This window comes from Microcaecilia unicolor, chromosome 7 (assembly GCF_901765095.1).
Source record: "Microcaecilia unicolor chromosome 7, aMicUni1.1, whole genome shotgun sequence".
NCBI classification, from domain to species: domain Eukaryota; kingdom Metazoa; phylum Chordata; class Amphibia; order Gymnophiona; family Siphonopidae; genus Microcaecilia; species Microcaecilia unicolor.
Genome location: NC_044037.1, coordinates 73,668,503 through 73,686,648, shown reverse-complemented (window position 1 = coordinate 73,686,648; position 18,146 = coordinate 73,668,503). Strand labels below are relative to the sequence as shown.

The window sequence follows — 18,146 nt, the reverse complement described above, 5'->3', positions numbered from 1 at the left end:
CCCTCAATCTCAAGGACACTTACATTCACATCCCCGTTCATCCCAGCCAATGGAAATTTCTCATTCTTGAACTGATACTATCAGTACAAGATACTATTGTTTGGCCTCTCTTCGGCACTCAAGGTATTCAACAAGTGCCTTGCTGTAATAGTATCATACCTGCAGAAGCAGAGTCATTTCATCTACTCATACCTTGATGACTGGCTACTATCTGCACACTCCAGAGATTGCCTATTGCTGACCATACAGATTATGTTACACACCATGCAAGCTCTAGGCTTCCTAATCAACTACAATGAATCCAACCACACCCAAACTTGCTGTCTTAGCTTCATCGGGGTGCATTTGGACATCAAATCAGCAACCACTTACCTTGCAGATGACAGGAGAGAGGCGATTGTTCAACTCTAAGACCACCTCTGTGCATCACAGAGGTTATAGGCTTGGATTGTGCTCAAGTTGTTGGGCCACACTGTTGCCCTGGTGTTTCTTGTGCAACAGGCCAGTCTCCACAGCGTTCCCTTCAGTAGCACCTCAAACATCATTAGAACCAAAGAACGCAATCCCTCAGCAGATTCATCCCCGTTCCATCAGCTCTCAAGCACTCTGTACAGTGGTGGCGCCATTCCCCATCCCCACAAGCTGGATGCCCTTTCAAGCTGCTCCCATCTTAACTCATGATTACTACCTATGCTTCATTGCTGGGCTGGGAAGCTCTTCTAGATAGAGCCAGAACACAGGGCCTTTGGTCACAACAAGAACAGTCTCTACACATTAACCAGGTGGAACTTTAGGTTTATGCCCTTCACGCAGTGGTGTGCTGGTAAATTTTTAACAACAGGCTCTCTCCCCGGTCCACCTTGGCGCCCCCCCCGTCCACCTCGGCGCCCCCCATCCACCTCGGCACCCCCCCGCCCACCTCTGCGCCCCCCCCAAAATTGCAGAGCTGGCTATAGCCGGGGGGGGGGGGGGGGGGGGGGGAGGCAATGCATTACTCTCTCCAGGAAAAAAAAATTAAATGATCCCAGGTTCCAATCTAATTCATGTTTAATATGGGATAAAATGCCATAAATAAGTAAATAAATATAAACTTTTAACGTTCAGCACCTGATTCTCAAAGTGGACATATTCCAAACACTATAATGAAAATAAAATTATTTTTTTCTACCTTTGTTGTCTGGTGACTTTGTTTCTCTGATCATGCTGGTCCAGTATCTGATTCTGCTGCTCTCTATCTGTTCCCTTGACTCCGTTTCCAGGGCTTCCTTTCCATTTATTTCTTTTCTTTCCTCCTTTCTTCTTCATTTCTGGTCCTCCGCAGACTTGACTGTCCAGTGGATCTAGCTTCTTCCTATTTTCTCCATACATGTGCAGTTTCTCTCCTCAATTCCTTTTCTCTCATCTAATCTCCTTCCTCTATCTTCCCTCCATGTCTAGCATTTCTTCTCTCTCCCTTCCCTCCCCTCCATCCATGTCTAGAATTTCTCTTGCTCTCCCCTCCATCCATGTCCTGAAACTCTCCTCTCTCCCCTGCCCCCCTCTACCCATCCATGCCCAGCCAGTCTCTCCCCTGCCCCCTCTCCCCATCCTTGCCCAGCAAGTCTCTCCCCTGCCCCCTCTCCCCATCCATGCCCAGCAAGTCTCTCCCCTGCCCCCCTCTCCCCATCCATGCCCAGCAAATCTCTGCCCTTCCCTCCTGCTCCCAAACATGTCCAACAAATGATGTCCTTCGCCCCCACCCTCCCCTCCCACTCCCATCTGTCTTTTTTAATTACCTCCGTCGAAGCGCACGCTATTTAAAGCCCTGCTGTGTGCTGGCCATCTCTCCAGGCTTCCCCTGCTTGCTTTGGTGATGTTCGCGCCCTTAGTCCCGCCTTCGCGGAAAAAGGAAATGACGTCAGAAGGCAACAAGTGTAGCTGTGTTCCCCTGATGTTATTGGAGAATCCCTGTTACAGGTAAGCAACTTTGCTATCTGGTCATCCAGATTCCATCATAGAATGTTAGTATAACCCCGTATCAGTGTGCCTTACATTTAGGCACCTGCAGTTAACCCAGCCAGAGACCTGATGTAGCTGCGGGCATCCAAAAATGGCAAGGTTGTGCATAATTTGCTGTATTCTATATGTTGTGTGCGTAAGAAGTAGCCTTCCCACGCTCATCCCATGTGAATGCCATCCTTGCATTTGCAATGGAACTCACTCTCACCCTTACAGAATAGCACTTAAGTGTGTTGTTGTTTGTAAAAATACACATAGGCATGATAGTGACAGTATTCTGTACACTTATACACTCAAGTGGCGTGTAAATGTGGACACCCTGTTATAGAACTGTACTTTTAGAAGATACTCTGCATATGGGAGAAGGTTTAATTGTCTGACGAGATCAAAATGGAACTTTTTGCAATGATTGTTATGGGATATGTGTAACATTCAACACAGCATATCACACTGCTAACATCATCCTTACAGTAAGCGGTAGCATTATGTTTTGAGGATACTTTGCAGCTGTGGGGACAGGGACACTTGTGAAGATCAAGGGAAAGATGGATGGTGCAAAGTACAGGCAAATCCTCAAGGAAAAGTGGTTGCACTTCACCACAGACCTGGGGATGGGGAGAAGATTCACTTGTCAGCTAGACAGTGCAGGGGCGTAGCCAGACACCTAATTTTGGGTGGGCCTGGGCCCAAGATGGGTGGGCAGAAGAACCCCACCCAGTCCTACAGGTGATTTGGTCTCTCCTTCTCTTGCCTGCATGCCATATGGTCTCAAACATCCCCCCTCTCCCGCATACTTTTTAAATAGCAGATTTTCACTGGCAGTGAGAAGCAGCTAATACACACTGGTCATGTTGGCCCTACAGCCTTCCCACTGCTGCAACTTCCTGTTTCCGCATAGGTGGGAATACGTCAGCGGGAAGGCTATGGGGCTGGTTTGAGCAGTATGTATCAGTCGCTGCTTGCTGCAGGTGAAGATCTGCTATTTACAAGGTATGCAGGAGGGACAGTTGTTGGGAGTTTTCAGCTGGTGGGGCTTCAGAATCCCTGCCCACCACATCATAGATGTGCTATTACTGGGTGGGCCTGAGTCCAAAGTGGGTGGGCCTAGGCCCACCCAGGCCCACCCTTGGCTATGACACTGAGACAGTGATCCTAAGCACAAAACAAAAGCAACAAAGGAGTTGCTTGGCAAGAAAAAAGTGAATGTCCACGAGTGGCCCATCCCTGAAGTCAGTACAAAATCTGTGGCTACGGAAAGACTTGCAATCTCCAGATGAGGCTAAACAATTGTTACTGATTATTTCAAGTGCTCAGATTTTCATTACTACATGCATTCACTTTCTTCTTAATGAGACAATCCATCATTATTATGTACACACATACCCAACACCAGGGTCAGCTGCAGCATTCCAAACCCACCTAAGTAGGCTCACACAGATATACACTATTTATTAACTTTTTTTTGCCTTCTGCAGACTTGCTGAAATGGAGAACCAGAATAATTCTTTTTTCAGTGACAGCTTATCGCCAGATGAAAGCATGTAAGTGTCCTGCATTACTATGGCCAGATTGGAATAAGCTTGTGTCAGCAGCGGTTTTTACAGAAAGAAGAAAGTGAGGCACCAGCAGGGAGAAGGGAAGAACAGAGATTTATACATTTTGAAACAACCTCCTTCCCTGAGACTGTTCCCATGTTCCCATAATACCATCTTTCTACATTACTTTCTTTGAGGAGCTCTTCCTCTCTATACACAATAACATCCTTACACACTTCCCCCTATAGCATTGTGACTGAGAAGCTTCCCATACACACTATATACAGTAACATCCTGACACAGTCCCCTATAGCAGTGTGACTGAGGAACTCCATTCCCTCTATATATAGTAACATCCTGACACGGTCCCCCTATAGCACTGTGACTGAGATGCTTCCTCCCCTCTATATATAGTATCATCCTTATATGGTCCCCCTATAACACCGTGACAGAGCACCTCCTTCCCCACTATATACAGTAACATCCTGACATGGTTCCCCTATAGCACAGTGACCAAGATGCTTCCTCCTTCTACATACCGCAACATCCTGACATAGTTCCCCTATGGCATTGTGACTGAGATGTTCCCGCCCCTCTATATACAGTAACATCCTGATATGGTCCCCCTATAGCATTGTGACTGAGACGCTCCCTCCCTTCTCTATACAGTAACATCCTGACAAGGTCCCCTTATAGCACTGTGACCGAGATGCTCCCTCCCATCTATATACAGTAACATCCTGACACGGTCCCCTTATAGCACTGTGACTGAGATGTTCCATTTTTTTAGTACAGTTCTGTAATTGTCACTGGTGCTGGGTATTGACCTGGAGTCCCTCCTGACTTTGCACTTTGTTATTATGTGCTGTACCGTCTCATGTTCTAATGCTTCATAAGGTCCCTTGTTCTGCTGTTTCATGAAAGGGACGAGGATCAGTACCTGTTACGTCACTCGAGCCCCATCACTGACCGAGAGCCTTCCAGCATTCAGCAGGTCCAGGGTAACGTCAGCGGAGATGACAAGGGTGAGCTGGAAAGAATCCTGGCCCACCTGGAGCATGAAAACAGGTACATGTACATAAGTACATAAGTACATAAGTATTGCCATATTGGGACAGACTGAAGTTCCATCAAGCCCAGCATCCTGTTTCCAACAGTGGCCAATCCAGGTCATAAGTACCTGGCAAGATCCCAAAACAGTAAATATATTTTATGCTGCTTATCCTAGAAATAAACAGTGGATTTCCCCAACTCATTTTAATAATGGCTTATGGACTTTTCTTTTAGGAAGCTATCCAAACCTTTTTTTAAAACCGCGCTAAGCTAACTGCTTTTACGACATTTTCTGGCAACAAATTCCAGAGTTTAATTACATATTGCGTGAAGAAATATTTTCTCTGATTAGTTTAAAATGTACTACTTTGTAGCTTCATTGCATGCCCCTTAGTCCCAGAATTTTTGGAATGAGTGAACAAGCGATTCGCATCTACTTGTTCCTTTCCACTCATTATTTTCTAGACCTCCCCTCAGCTATCTCTTCTCCAAGCTGAAGAGCCCTAGCCGCTTTAGCCTTTCCTCATATGGAAGTCGTCCCATCCCCTTTATCATTTTCATCACCCTTCTCTGTACCTTTTCTAATTCCACTATATCTTTTTTTAGATATGATCTCCCTTTGTCAGATATCTGGTCAAAGTACTGGGACCTGGAAGATAATCAAATAAGTAGAGAGGGACATACTTTTCTCATCCAAAATTCTGCTTTTATTTGATCGTTAAGGGGAGAATTTTCCATTTTTCTGTGGATTTTTCAGGACACTTTATATCTGTGGGTTTGCAAGCTCATTTGCAAATGAAAATTCATGTTGAATAATCCTTTGTACATTCACTCCTCTGACCTCCCCTCTCCTCTGACCTCCCCTCTCCCCAGTATTGCCCTCACAGAGATGTTATGTGAGTAAAAAGTATCTTACGTAAGAGAGAGGACAGGAAAATGCTTTGAAATTTGCCTTCTTCAAGGCCAGTATTCAAATAAAGCTGATCTACTAATTTTATGGCCTATTTTACAAGGAGTGTTGAGATGAGAATTGAGACATCCAGGTTGGGACATTCACAATTTCCCTGGTATTTTAGAAAAGGCTCTGTCAAATATGGAGCCTTTTATAAAATACTTTAAAGTTATGCAGGAGTGCACATGTATTTGCTGGCTTGTACAGTGGCAGTAGAAATTTTAAAAAGCTACACAGGAGAAAAACCAGAGTGTTCTGCTCTCCCCAAATGTCCAGATCTGCAGCTTCTTAAAATTGCTACTCCCAACAGCATTGGGCTCCGTGAATGTTTTCATTATGTTTTGCCAAGGAGAAAGGAAGGGGAGGGGGAAGGGAGTGAGCGAGAGGCAGGGAAGGAAAGGGAAGGGAGTGGAAGCTTGCGGTTCCTCCAGGCTGCCATAGCAGCAGCTGGGAGAAAAGAAGCTACTCGTTTGGGGGGGGGGCACTGCCCCCCTCGCCCCACTCAAACTACACCCATGCAGTCTGGTTTTCAGGCTATCCACAATGAATATTCATGAGATGGATTTGCATACAATGGAGGCAGTGAATGCAAATCTATCTCATGCATATTTATTGTGGGTATCCTGAAAACCAGACTGGCTTGGTGTTTTCCAAGGACTGGGTTGAGAACCCTTGATTTAGGGGCAGATGTATGTGCTGCTTCAAAATGGCATCACTGTGCCACTATGGCCTTCCTCTGTTGGCTCACGTCTTTTTGGAATCTCTGACACCACCCCCTCCCCCTTTCCCAGATCTGTTGTCTGTTTTTGCTTATGGGTGCCAAAATCTTAAAACCAGCCCTGCTGACAGGAAATAGAAGGGGAACAGGAACTAATTTCTTAAGTTTCCCTTTTCTGCCTGTGGTGTCTTTGCAGAATCCTACAGGGGGAGCTGAAACGCTTGAAATGGCAGCACCAGGAAGCCGTGGAGTCCCCTGCATTGGTAGAGGGGTCCCCCGAGTCGGGGTCTGATGCTCACAGTGATGAGCTGCTAGCTGAGGCCAGAATCCTTCGTCAGCACAAGAGCCGACTGGAGACCCGGATGCAGATCCTAGAGGACCACAACAAGCAGCTGGAGTCCCAATTGCAACGCCTGAGAGAGCTGTTATTGCAGGTACTCTAGTGTGGAAAGGATCTCCCTTTCCCTCTTCAACCCCTTTCCCCACGTTTACCTTTTTTTTTTCTTTTCCAAAAGGCAGCAGGGGCAGCGATTCCAATAGGCTGCCCTTCCACGGTGCTGCTGGCACCAGCCTCTTCACTCTACTGTGTCCCGCCTCTGAGGAAACAGGAAGTTACATCACGAGGCGAGCAGCAGTAGGGAGAAGAGACCGGTGCCAGCAGCACCGTGGAAGGGCAGCCTATGGGAATCACTGCCACTGCCGCCGTCTGGAAAAGAAAAATATAAGGTAAACGTGGGGAAGAGGGTTGAGGAGGAAAAGGGAGAGTGCTGCTCCTGGAGAGTGCTGCCTGAGGCCTCCACCTCAATTGGTCTAATGGTAGGGCTGCCACTGCTACTACAGATGTACTTCTACAGAAGTGGATGGAGAATAAGATAGGATAGAGACTAGGGCCCTGCAGCAGAGAGGAAGCTGGGACTATGGTAAATGCCGAAGGATGTGGGGAATATGTGAGAAGGAAAGAACACTTTTCTTTCTGCCTCCTCAGCCTCAGACAGACTCAGAGGGAAATCATTCAGCTGGATCCTCCCCTGCCTCATCTCCCCATCAGTCTGAAGGAGGTCATCCCATGGAGCAGGAGCGCAGCACCCCAGAGTCCGAGGCCGCAGGTGAGGATTAGATCCTTTATGGCACAGTGCCAGAGTATATGCTTCAAATTATCTGTAGGCCAGTAATCAACCGATGTCACCTAACATGCAGTTCTATGGTTTTATCTTTTCCATATACTAGAGGTATTTCATCTGTGAAAGTGTTTTCCTCTTTATGTTTTTATCAAGCTGCTAGTGCTTGGTCTATTCTGCCTAGAGAGACAAGATTCTTATCTAGCTATGCTATTTTTAAAAAAAGCTATCAAAAGTGTCCTGTTTTGAAATATCTTCTATTAAAACAGCATCAGAGGTTTGGAATTAGTATGTCTTTTATCTTGTATTAATCTTGTATTAATCCTAGATAAATAATCTAGTCATCTCGTTTGTAATCCGTTTAGAACCATTGACAGGAATTAGCAGAATATAAACGGCATAACTGTAACTGTAAAATTGACCCTTCCATACACTGAAAGGACAGCAGAAAGCTGCCTCTGTCTCTGATTGTGTTACTGGGCACACTTCTGACCCATAGGAATCAATTTTTCAAAATGATTGTGGGTGCTAAATCCAGTTGAAATTACTCCTCCCTGTACACAGTCAGGGAGTTTGCTCAGTAAAGTTCTGACCCAATGACTTTGTCTGTGACTCAGCAGTAACAGGCCATTCTGTTCTCTCCATATCCTGCAAATACAAGTATCCTTAAAAAGTGAACTGCTACCCCTCCACCAAGCTAATAAGGTCATGCAAATGCTTGCTTACTCATACAGGATCCTTCCCAGTTCCAGGGGTGGACTGACCATTTGAGCGACCAGGCATCGGGCAAACGGGCAGTGCCAGAGGGCCCAGTGGCTCTGCCCGGTTGCCCGCCCAGGGGCTTAGCTAGACAACAGATTTTTGGTGGGCCTAGGCAAGAAGTGGGTGGGCACCAAGTGTTCTCTCCCCACCGCTCCCCCCACCACCAAAAAAATATCTCAGCTGGCGGGAAAACGCTTCTTTCCACCTTGGCAGTCAGCAGCAGGCATGCATTGAAAACTGAGCATGCGCAGGTGCTGGTATCATGGAGAGTAGCATTTTCATTACTATCAGGGGGAAGTTTTCAACTGGCGGAGCTTGGGAGTACCACCAGCTACCACTAAATGTGTGCTACTGTTGGGTGGGCCTGAGCTCTATGCCACTGTGCCCGCCGCTTCCGCACACTACACCCCCCCCCCCCCCCGTCTACCTTGAAGGGCCCTGGTGGTCTAGTGGCCTTTGCGGGGGGAGGGGGGTGGCAGGAAAGAACAAACTCTTTCCTACCTGCTGCCGCTATTCTGCCTGGTGCCACTGTGTTTTAAAAATGGCTGCGAGACTCCCTGTGGCATTTTTGCGAGACTGTCGAGACCCATGAGACTACTGCAGGAAGTCTCGGCTGACCTTTTGAAAACACGGCGGCGCCAAGCAGAATAGCAGTAATGGGCAGGAAAGAGTAGGGTTCTTTCCTGCCACCCCCCTCCCCCCGCAAAGGCCACTAGACCGCCAGGGCCCTTCAAGGTAGGACTGGGAAGGGTCCAGTGAGGCTTGGGAGACTGTGGTGTGTGGGAGGGGGCGGAAGCTGTGGAGGTAGGGGGAAGCGGGCAGCAGCCAGGGGGGCCCAGATCACCTTCACTGCCTGGGGGCCAAGGTCACTGTCAGTCCACCCCTGCCCAGCTCTGTGGTTCCAAAGAAAACAATTCTTTACTTACAGTTCTTCAGTATTCAGCCACCACGGTCAATAATTTTTTTTTAATACTAGCCACAGTGGTCCAAAAATATCTGGACACTCAGCGTCACATCCAGATAATGAAGTCAGTGCCAGAACTTATCCAGATGGTGGGAATATTCAGTTTCCTACCCAGATAACTTAGGACATCCTGTTGGCTGTTCTAAGTTATCTGGATAAGTTCTAGAACCATCCAGGATCCACCCATGCTGTGGCCTGGCACTATCTGAATACTGCCAAAGGAGTCTATAAGGATAGTGCCTCTGAATATACTGGTCTGTAGCATTTATCTGGATAGTAGGTGCTGTTATCCGGGTAAATGCTGTTAAATATTGACCCAGAAAATTATAGTCCAATAGCAGATACTGTAACACAAATCCAGTAGATAGAAATAAATATACCGGTTGATATTGAACCCACTGCGGTCAGCGTTTAAAAAAAAATGCTGACTACCACAAGCAGCATTAGCCCCGATATTCAATGTCAGGCCATGTCCGAGCACTGACACTGAATATCTGGGGTTAATTGAAACAGCACTGGCCTCCAGGGCCTGCGTAACTGCAAAAAGATACCTCAGTCCCTCTGATTTCTTCCCTCTCCCCCCCCCCCCCCCCCACCTCCCTGAAGTAATAGCTCATCCCAGACACTTATGGTAGACAGTGCTGCTTACCCATCCTAGCTCATCCCTCCCCTACTCACCTCTCACTAAGAACCTTGGCCCATGACAGCCAAGTCCGTTTCCCCCAGCATGTCCCCTGGTTGCCAGGTTGCGGTCTATCAAGGCAACGTCACTTACCAAGCTAGATAACCTATAATCCACTGGTAGTGACTGGTTATTCCACTGGCCTGCAGGCTCCCACACCTTCTGAGTTTCCTGTTTTGGAAGGGATGGAAGCCGGCAGGCCTTGAGCATGTACAGATGCTCAAGGACCCCATTGGCTGACCTCCCTGCTCCTGCCAATTTGTAGCATCAGCACCCCAGAGAAGGTGAGGTGGGGAAGAAATTATTGGGAGTGCCATGGCACCTATGGCTGTCCTTGTTCCATTGCCTATGACCCCATATCTGGGAGTAGCACATCATTGTACCTCATATGTAGGGACACAGACATTTTTAGTGCAATGATGCAATTACTTTACGGGACATTTGACTACTCCTCTACAAATGTACCAGTTTGTCATGTGCAGGGCAATTCTATAACAGGGTGACTAGTAGGGACGTATTCTGTAAAGGAATGTAGAATACTAGGCCTAACCAGCTTACAGTTCAAGTGCAGGTACTTACACCAACCATATTTGTAACATAGAGTATGTAAGTGGGAATCCCCGCCTATGATCTGCCCCATGCTCTGCCCCTGTGTATGCCCTTCTTGCAAATATGCACAATATAAGTTAAGGGGGTTTTGTAGAATAATACTTAGGTGACATGCTGGCATATGTAAGTGCACAGATATGCTGGTATTTTAAACATTTACAAACATAATATGTGCATAAATGTTAGCGTCTATTTTATAGAATTGCCCACTTACCCCTGGATTCTATATATCGCACCTAGATTTCTGATCAGAAATCCAAGCATATTTCATAACATAACCTAATTGGTAGCCAATCGGTGCTGTTAATTGGATGTGAACAAGCAGTTATCAGCACTAATTGACATAAATTAGAACACATAGAACTTGCATTCTATAACGTGATCTGCATAAATTCTAATGCACATTGTCAAAAAGGGGGCGTGGCCATGGGAGCGGAATGGGTGGGTCGTGGGCATTCCGAAAATTTACGTGCAGGGTTATAGAATATATCTGCTCCATGCATAATGTAGGTGCCAGTATTTTACACCAAATATTACTTGGCAAAAGTGCTCATCATGCAGATGGGCGATAAACGTATAAAACACGCAGAAATGTTATAGAATATGCTTAGGTGGAAATTTTTTCTGTGTGGATTTTCTAGGCACCATATATGGAATCTACTCCTTAGTGTACATCTGTTTTTAATCAGTCATTACTGAGTTCTACCTCCCTTGATCTTCTTTCCTCACGTCTATACCCAAACACGGTCTCCATGTGAACATACATGATCATCACTGGTCCCTCTTGCATTGCTTCAGATCTGTGTCCTCCTCCGCTGCTTCCTGTTATGTGTGATACTAACTTCTTTCACTGCAATCATTTCCCTAGATGAAATGGAGTCAAAAACCCAGGATGTTAGTCTGTGTTTGGAAGACATAATGGAGAAGCTGAGAAATGCTTTCCCAAATTCCAGAGGTATGCCTTTCTTTGCTTAAATATAAACTTTATTGTATGCTGGCTTTCGCCTTCTTCTTTGAACTTTGGTTCAGTCAGAACTTGTCTCAGGGTCAGCCTGACTTTTTGGATAGGACTAGATAGTCACCTAGGTCAGCAGTTTCTGGCGAGTGCCAAAAAGCAACTGCAGTTAGAACAAATCAATGGGTCCTGACAATCATATAAACTCAGAAAAACAGGGGATACTTCTACCAGCATGAAGGGTGGACCATTCTCAAATAACCCATTTACCCAGATTATTCTGAGAGGGAAGATGTTGGGGTGATCATGATAGCTGGGGGACCAAGGGGGGAACATAAGGCTGAAGATTGCCCTAGGGTACCTAATACCCTTGCAACAGCCCTGACTGGCCTCTCTTGGGCAATATTACTATGAGTCTTCATTTACAACTTCTCAATGTTTTCTGCTAACTTAGATATCCTCCCAGCTCAGAAAACACAATAATTGCAGAAACAGTCTTGTGCCAGTTACCATACACCCCCTCAAGATCCCTGCTATTTGTCTTAACCCCTATATTGAAAAATGTTAAGAAGATCTACAGGAGGTCTCTAATTATAGGCCAGTTGCCTCAATGCCATTACCAGTGAAAATTATAGAGTGTTGGGTTATGGAATAGTTGGAAAGCTACATAAGTAAACATGATCTGTTGCACCCTTCCCAATCAGGGTTCCATAAAGGCTATAGTACTGAAACCATCATAGGGGCCCTGGTAGCACATGGGAAATATTTGCTGAGTCAAAGCCAGTGTTCTAATGTTATCCAGTTTGACTCGTCATGTGCCTTCGATCTAGTAGATCATGAAATATTGTAACTTGTTAGATAGTTTCCATATGAGAGGTTCAGTGCTTAAATTGGTTTAAGGGCTTCCTGACTGGATGCCATTATAGGGTAAAGATGCAGGGCGTCCCCCTTTCACTCATTTTGTTCAATCTTTTGTTACAGCCTTTAGGGAAAACACTTGATAGATTGACGTTACATTCATTTGTTTATACAGATGATATTACGATTCTAATGCCGACTCATAAAGACTATAATGAAATGTTGAAAGAAACACAAAATGTGTAGAGATTATAGAACACTGGGTCATTTTTTATCTAAAACTTAATCAGGATAAAACAAAATTCTTATGGTTAGGTCTGACTAAGAACATAGGACTAAATTCTATATATGGCACCTGAAAAATTGGCGCCGAAAATATATCTGCCTAAGCGTATTCTATAAACTGTGCCTAGTTTGGGTTAAAATTTTGAAGAAAAAAAAAAGAAGCAAGTTTATTTCAGAATCTCTGCAGTTGAGGGCAGTTTGTGCTGTTTAATCCTTTTGTGCCCATAATATTTTTGTGACCATAAATGCTTAACATTATTTCAGTTGTCATATGGGAGATGAAAGGGTTAAAATTCTTGTCACAAGTTTTAGTCTTATATCTCCCCAAAGGTGATTTCTGGTCATAAAGCACTTTATATACTCAATTCTTCAGCACAATGATTCTAGTAATAAGATGAATCAGCAGTGCCCAGTTTCCAGAATTATCCTTAGAATGTCCTCTGCTTTTTCCCAGGTATGACTTCCCTTATATAACATCCTTTGCGTGACAGACTCCCTTAACCGGCTTCAGTCACTTTCCCTGTGTTGGACAACACTGGATGCCCCTCCAGAATATCCACTGGATCTCTATCCATGAGGCTGACCAACTTGTGAAGAACTCAGGTGAACAGTCCTCGACTGCACTAAGGGGCAAGTTTTCATGCCCTTCGGTACTGGTGGGAGTGAAGCCAAAGCATATGGCACAGACTCGGTCGTTAAGTCACCCTGGAGAAAGGAATTACAGTGGGCGATATCCCATTAAAGAATTATAAACCAGTGACTGATGAAACATTAAAGGGTCTTGATAGAAAAGTGGGGTCAAAATGGAACTTTTATGGCCTCCAACAAATCAATATATGAAGAACAGAATACAGAGCAAGCCATCCTGCCTCACTTTGCAGACCTATGGCACTTCCCTTCTGAGTCTGAATCAGGCTTCAAACAAACTTAGCAGTGTTGGGACAAACAGCAAAAGCAAAACTAACCTTTTTTTTTTTCCTCAAAGGCAACCCCTTCCCCACAAAAAACAATAACAACTATCAATCTTAATTAAGGTGACTAGTAATATGAATAGAACTAAAGTTTAGCATTTAAAGTTGAATGGACTAGGCATTTGAAGTTGAAGGATGCTTCATCTATCCATTCTGAAGGGATGAGGCATCCTTCAGTCCTTTGGCTTTTCACATGGTTTTATATGGTCTTTGGCTGTTTTCACAGGACTGCTTTTTTTTTTTTTTTTGGTCTAATTGTAATTTAAGGAAGTTAAGGAACTGGGCTCTTGAATTTTAAATTAAAAGAAACAAACAGCAGAATATAATTTATGGATAGAAGTAAAGGGGGGAGGAGCTGGACAAACAGTGTAGGGATGCGATCAGTTTGGAACAGGATTTCTCAGCTTACTCCTCAGGACACACCCAGCCAGTTGGACTTTCAGGATAGCCAAGATGAATATGTATGACACATATTTGCAAGCACTGCCTCCATTGTATGCTAATATATCTCATGCATATTCATGGTGGCTATCCCAAAAACCTGATGGACTGGGTTGAGAACCACTGGTCTGGAGGCTTGTGGACAAAGGGTGATCATTCAGTTGTGGTCCAGAAGAGAACCAAGGTTTAGCAGCATAATAGCAAGGAGAACTTTATAACAGAATACTCTGGGGTCAGTATTTAATGGGGTTTAAGAAGGCAGGAGAGGCTTCTGCCCACTTAAACCCCACCCAGCGAACTATCCCCAATCTGCAGCAGCACTTAACCATATAGGGGTGAATTCTATATATGGTGCTGAAAAAAGCTCTATTCTATAAGCCACACTTAAAGTTAGGTGCAGTTTATAGAATAGTGCTTATGCCCAGGAATCGTGCCTAACTTTAGGCATGACAAACTGTCAGTGGAGCAGCTCACACTTATTTATGTTTAAATGAGGGGATGTCTCATACTGTCACACAGGCACTTCTTTTTTGTGCTTCCTTAAAGCCTCAGCTTTAGTGACTCAGTTATAATCATCGACTACCCCCAACCACCGATAGTGCTGTCAACCACTTCAAAATCAGAGTTCTACAGTAAATTAATCCATATTTCAACTGTGCTTATATAACAAAAAATTCTTCTTTGGTTCATATCATTTTTTTGTAAATTTTTATGCACTATCGTTTGTAACTTATATACAGAGCTTAAACCCGTGCAGAAACAATGTTTATACTTGTCAAGCAGGATCAATGTTTAGACTTATCTGGCTGAAAAACCCCCTGCTGCTTTATTATCTGTAGCTCATGCTGTGGATTCAGCCGTCCTGCATTGCTTGGATCTCACTTGTCAGCATTCCATTAAACAGCCGGTGAATGCTTTGTCCCGACAGGAACCTGTTTCGCGGTGCCTTGCTTTGTCAAGGGAACTTGCATAAACTTCACCAGCGACGTGCAGACACCAACTGAAATGTGGTGCAAATGTACATGCCCAAATTGGGAGTCTATCCCCCCTTATTCTAACACCCATGACCCTCTCATTTCTGCACTCCTTTTTTTTTACTTATGTGTAAAATTTAATATACATGCATAAATTCTAATTAAATCTAATTAGTGCCACTAATTGCTTGTTAAAAAGCCAATTATTGGTGCTAATTAGCTCATTCAATTAAATTGCATGCACAATTTTTGGTGACTTTTATAGGATTAAGGAGATAGTGCTGCTGAATTCTCTGACTGCCACAGCACTGTGCGGTTAGGGCTGGGCCAGTCTGTGGGTAGAGTAAGGAGGAGGCAGTTCTGCAGATCTGGCCATATTCAGTGCCAGTGCCCACATAGCTAAGTGGGCAGAAAGGTCCGCTCAAAGGCAGTCTTATTTTCCCGCTTAGCTATGTGGGTGGTGGCACTGACTGTCAGCCGGCACCCACATACTTCTGGGTCAGCAGTTGACCTGGATATTCAATGACTGTGCCTTGACATGGCCTTGGTCTTGTATATCTAATCAGATTCTGCCCACAGTGCTCACTGTCTGAATATCCGGTGGCTTAAGTTTATACACATAAATTAAATATATAATTCTTAAATACACCTGACAATTCAGCCTTGCATTAAACTCTCATATGGTGTGACCTCATTTTTGCTTTCCATTGTTAGAACTGCTAAAACAAAGCTTTAAGTTCTCACCAAACATGAAGCTTCAACAAAACTAAGCTAGGTCTGTCAGATGTATAGTGTCAGATCCTTTGTGGGTTAATCAGAAGTATCAAGCTAACACCCTTCAAGGAGAAGGTCACCCCCAGCCCTCCAGAAGAGGAATAAGCAAGTCAGTAGTAGCTGAATTTGGATCCATCAAATCAGGAGAATTTAGTGGCAATCAACTGAAAAATCCAGGCTTTCTTTGTGCTGTAAATGCTTTTGTTATGTCTGACATAAAAGGTGGTATAGCAAATAAAAAATATGCTTGCAGTGCTTCTTCACCTGGTCCTGGAGTACCCCCTAGCCAGTATGATGAGAGAGATTTGCCTGCATTTTCAATGTAGATATCCTGAAATCAGACTTTCTAGATGTACTCCAGGAGCAGATTGAAAACCATTGATTTAAGGAAAGCCACCATTCATTCAGACTGTAATAATAAGTTTTGTGAAAGGTGACAGCTCACTGACTTTGTAAACTAGTTCAACTTATGCATAGTTGTTCTGTGATGGTATTTGAGTTATGCAGGCCGTATGAGAGTTCTTTTGCTTCCTAATGGTGTCTTCAATCATTCACTTCAATTTAAGCCCCATTAAATAGCAAAGCTTTACTTTTCAAGCTTCTGTTCCTGAACTGACAACCAAGTTATTAAGACTCCGTGAAATACTCATATAGCAAGACTTGAGGTGTATCATGAATAGGTAACATTACTAGTAAACAAAGACTCTGTGTCCCCTGATGGCATAATAAGTACATAAGTATTGCCATACTGGGAAAGACCAAAGGTCCATCAAGCCCAGCATCCTGTTTCCAACAGTGGCCAATCCAGGTCACAAATATATATGACACATCAACATAGATTTATTTTAATTGGATTTTGTCTTTGAATGCATATGGAAATATCTTCAGGGGCTAATGTCAAAGCAGATCAGTCATGAAGAGGTGCCAGGAGAAAGTCTGGGTGCCTTTGCTATTCTTCCATTGAAGGAGTGCAGATTAGAGTGATGCAGTATAGTTGAACTGAATGGCCACAATCTCATTGTGGTCTGTCATTAATTCTCCATTTATGGAAATTTAACTGCTGCTTGAGTGGACTTCCTGACCTATGTAGCCATGAGACCGTTATGCTGCCTGTGTGTGGTTAGTCCGCGACTTCCAGCTCATGTCTGCTCAGTTGATTGGCTAAACATCTCAGATGCACTAGAACTCTGTTTCATTGAGAAGTCTTTCACTTAAGGTGCACTAACTTACTCAGTAGACCAAGAAAACTCTGGAAATTATGAAGAATATAGCTATGCTGAGATAATCATATTCTGGGATGTGTGTATCAGAAAGCCAAGCTTTTTATTTTATTTGTTACATTTGTATCCCACATTTTCCCACCTATTTGCAGGCTCAATGTGGCTTACATAGTACCGTAAAGGCGATCGCCAATTCCGATATGTTTTGACTTTTCTGCCCATAGGCAACGTTGAGGGTTTCAGAATTCTTACCCAACATGGATATGCTCTGTTCTGTGAGTGCTGAGGTTGATTTGAAGCCCAACTAAACAAGTCCTGACTATGCTAGATCTAGAGTTCTCAAGCCAGTTTTCAGGACAAACCCAGCCAGTCAGGTTTTCAGGATACCCACAATGAATATGCATGAGATAGATTTGCATGCACAGTTTCCATTGTATGGAAATCTATCTCAAGCATATTCATTGTGGATATCCTGAAAACCTGACTGGCTGTGCTAGATGAACTTTAAGATCCTTTACTGAACGAACAGGGCTGTAGATTAATCCAAAGTAGTTTGCCCAGTTTTTACTTAAGGCTGATTACTTTGATATTAAGCTGCAGGGTACTGGAAAGTGGAAACACTTTTCCACAGAGGTTCTCACAGAAAAGGCTTTAGTAGACAGGAAAAAAAAAAAGCACCATGTAGTCACCCGAGCTCCGATCAGGTTCACACACCAGCTTAGCTCTGCTGGAAGCTAAGTTTTCATCCAGGAGGAAATGGAAAGCAAAGTATTTACCTTATCCTTTGCTGTCTGATTCCATTCCCAGTTCAACAAACCTGAATGATTCTTAAAACTAAAGATTTTGAATCTGAAATTAAGGTGATCCAGTGCAAAGGAGTAATATTTATTTTGTATTTCAAGATGAGGATTTATAGAGAAAACATGTTAAGCAATGAACTTTGTATGTTACACTTTACCAACAAGTGTTCTTGGAGGTGCCAGACACTGTGCACGTTCACTCTCTGTTGTCCTGTTATTTCACTGTAAGGTAGTTAAGTCCAAACTTGGGTTTTCTAATATAGTTTCTGTACTTTATTTAATTAAAATATTTACTTTTCTGCACAATCCAAAAGTACTTGGCAGTGAACAAATCAACATACATAAAATAAAATAACATAAAAAAATAAAAGTACATCTCATCACAACAAAACACTTACATACATAAAATATACCCACTAGACTGTAAATGTAATGCTTCATCTCAAAGATATCCATACTCAAAATCATACTGCTGTT

General features: G+C 43.9%; 1 protein-coding gene across 1 annotated transcript in view; it reads left to right on the top strand.

Moving 5' to 3' along the window:
• DRP2 (dystrophin related protein 2) overlaps positions 1–13,169 on the top strand; it is a 105,766-nt gene extending 92,597 nt beyond the window's left edge. The window contains exons 17-22 of the mRNA XM_030210279.1: positions 3,474–3,539; positions 4,458–4,601; positions 6,453–6,690; positions 7,242–7,362; positions 11,260–11,346; positions 12,944–13,169. Of these exons, the coding sequence (XP_030066139.1) occupies positions 3,474–3,539; positions 4,458–4,601; positions 6,453–6,690; positions 7,242–7,362; positions 11,260–11,346; positions 12,944–12,963 (676 nt within the window). The 3' untranslated portion in view covers positions 12,964–13,169. The remainder of the gene's footprint in view (positions 1–3,473; positions 3,540–4,457; positions 4,602–6,452; positions 6,691–7,241; positions 7,363–11,259; positions 11,347–12,943) is intronic.
• The last annotated feature ends 4,977 nt before the right edge of the window (positions 13,170–18,146 follow it).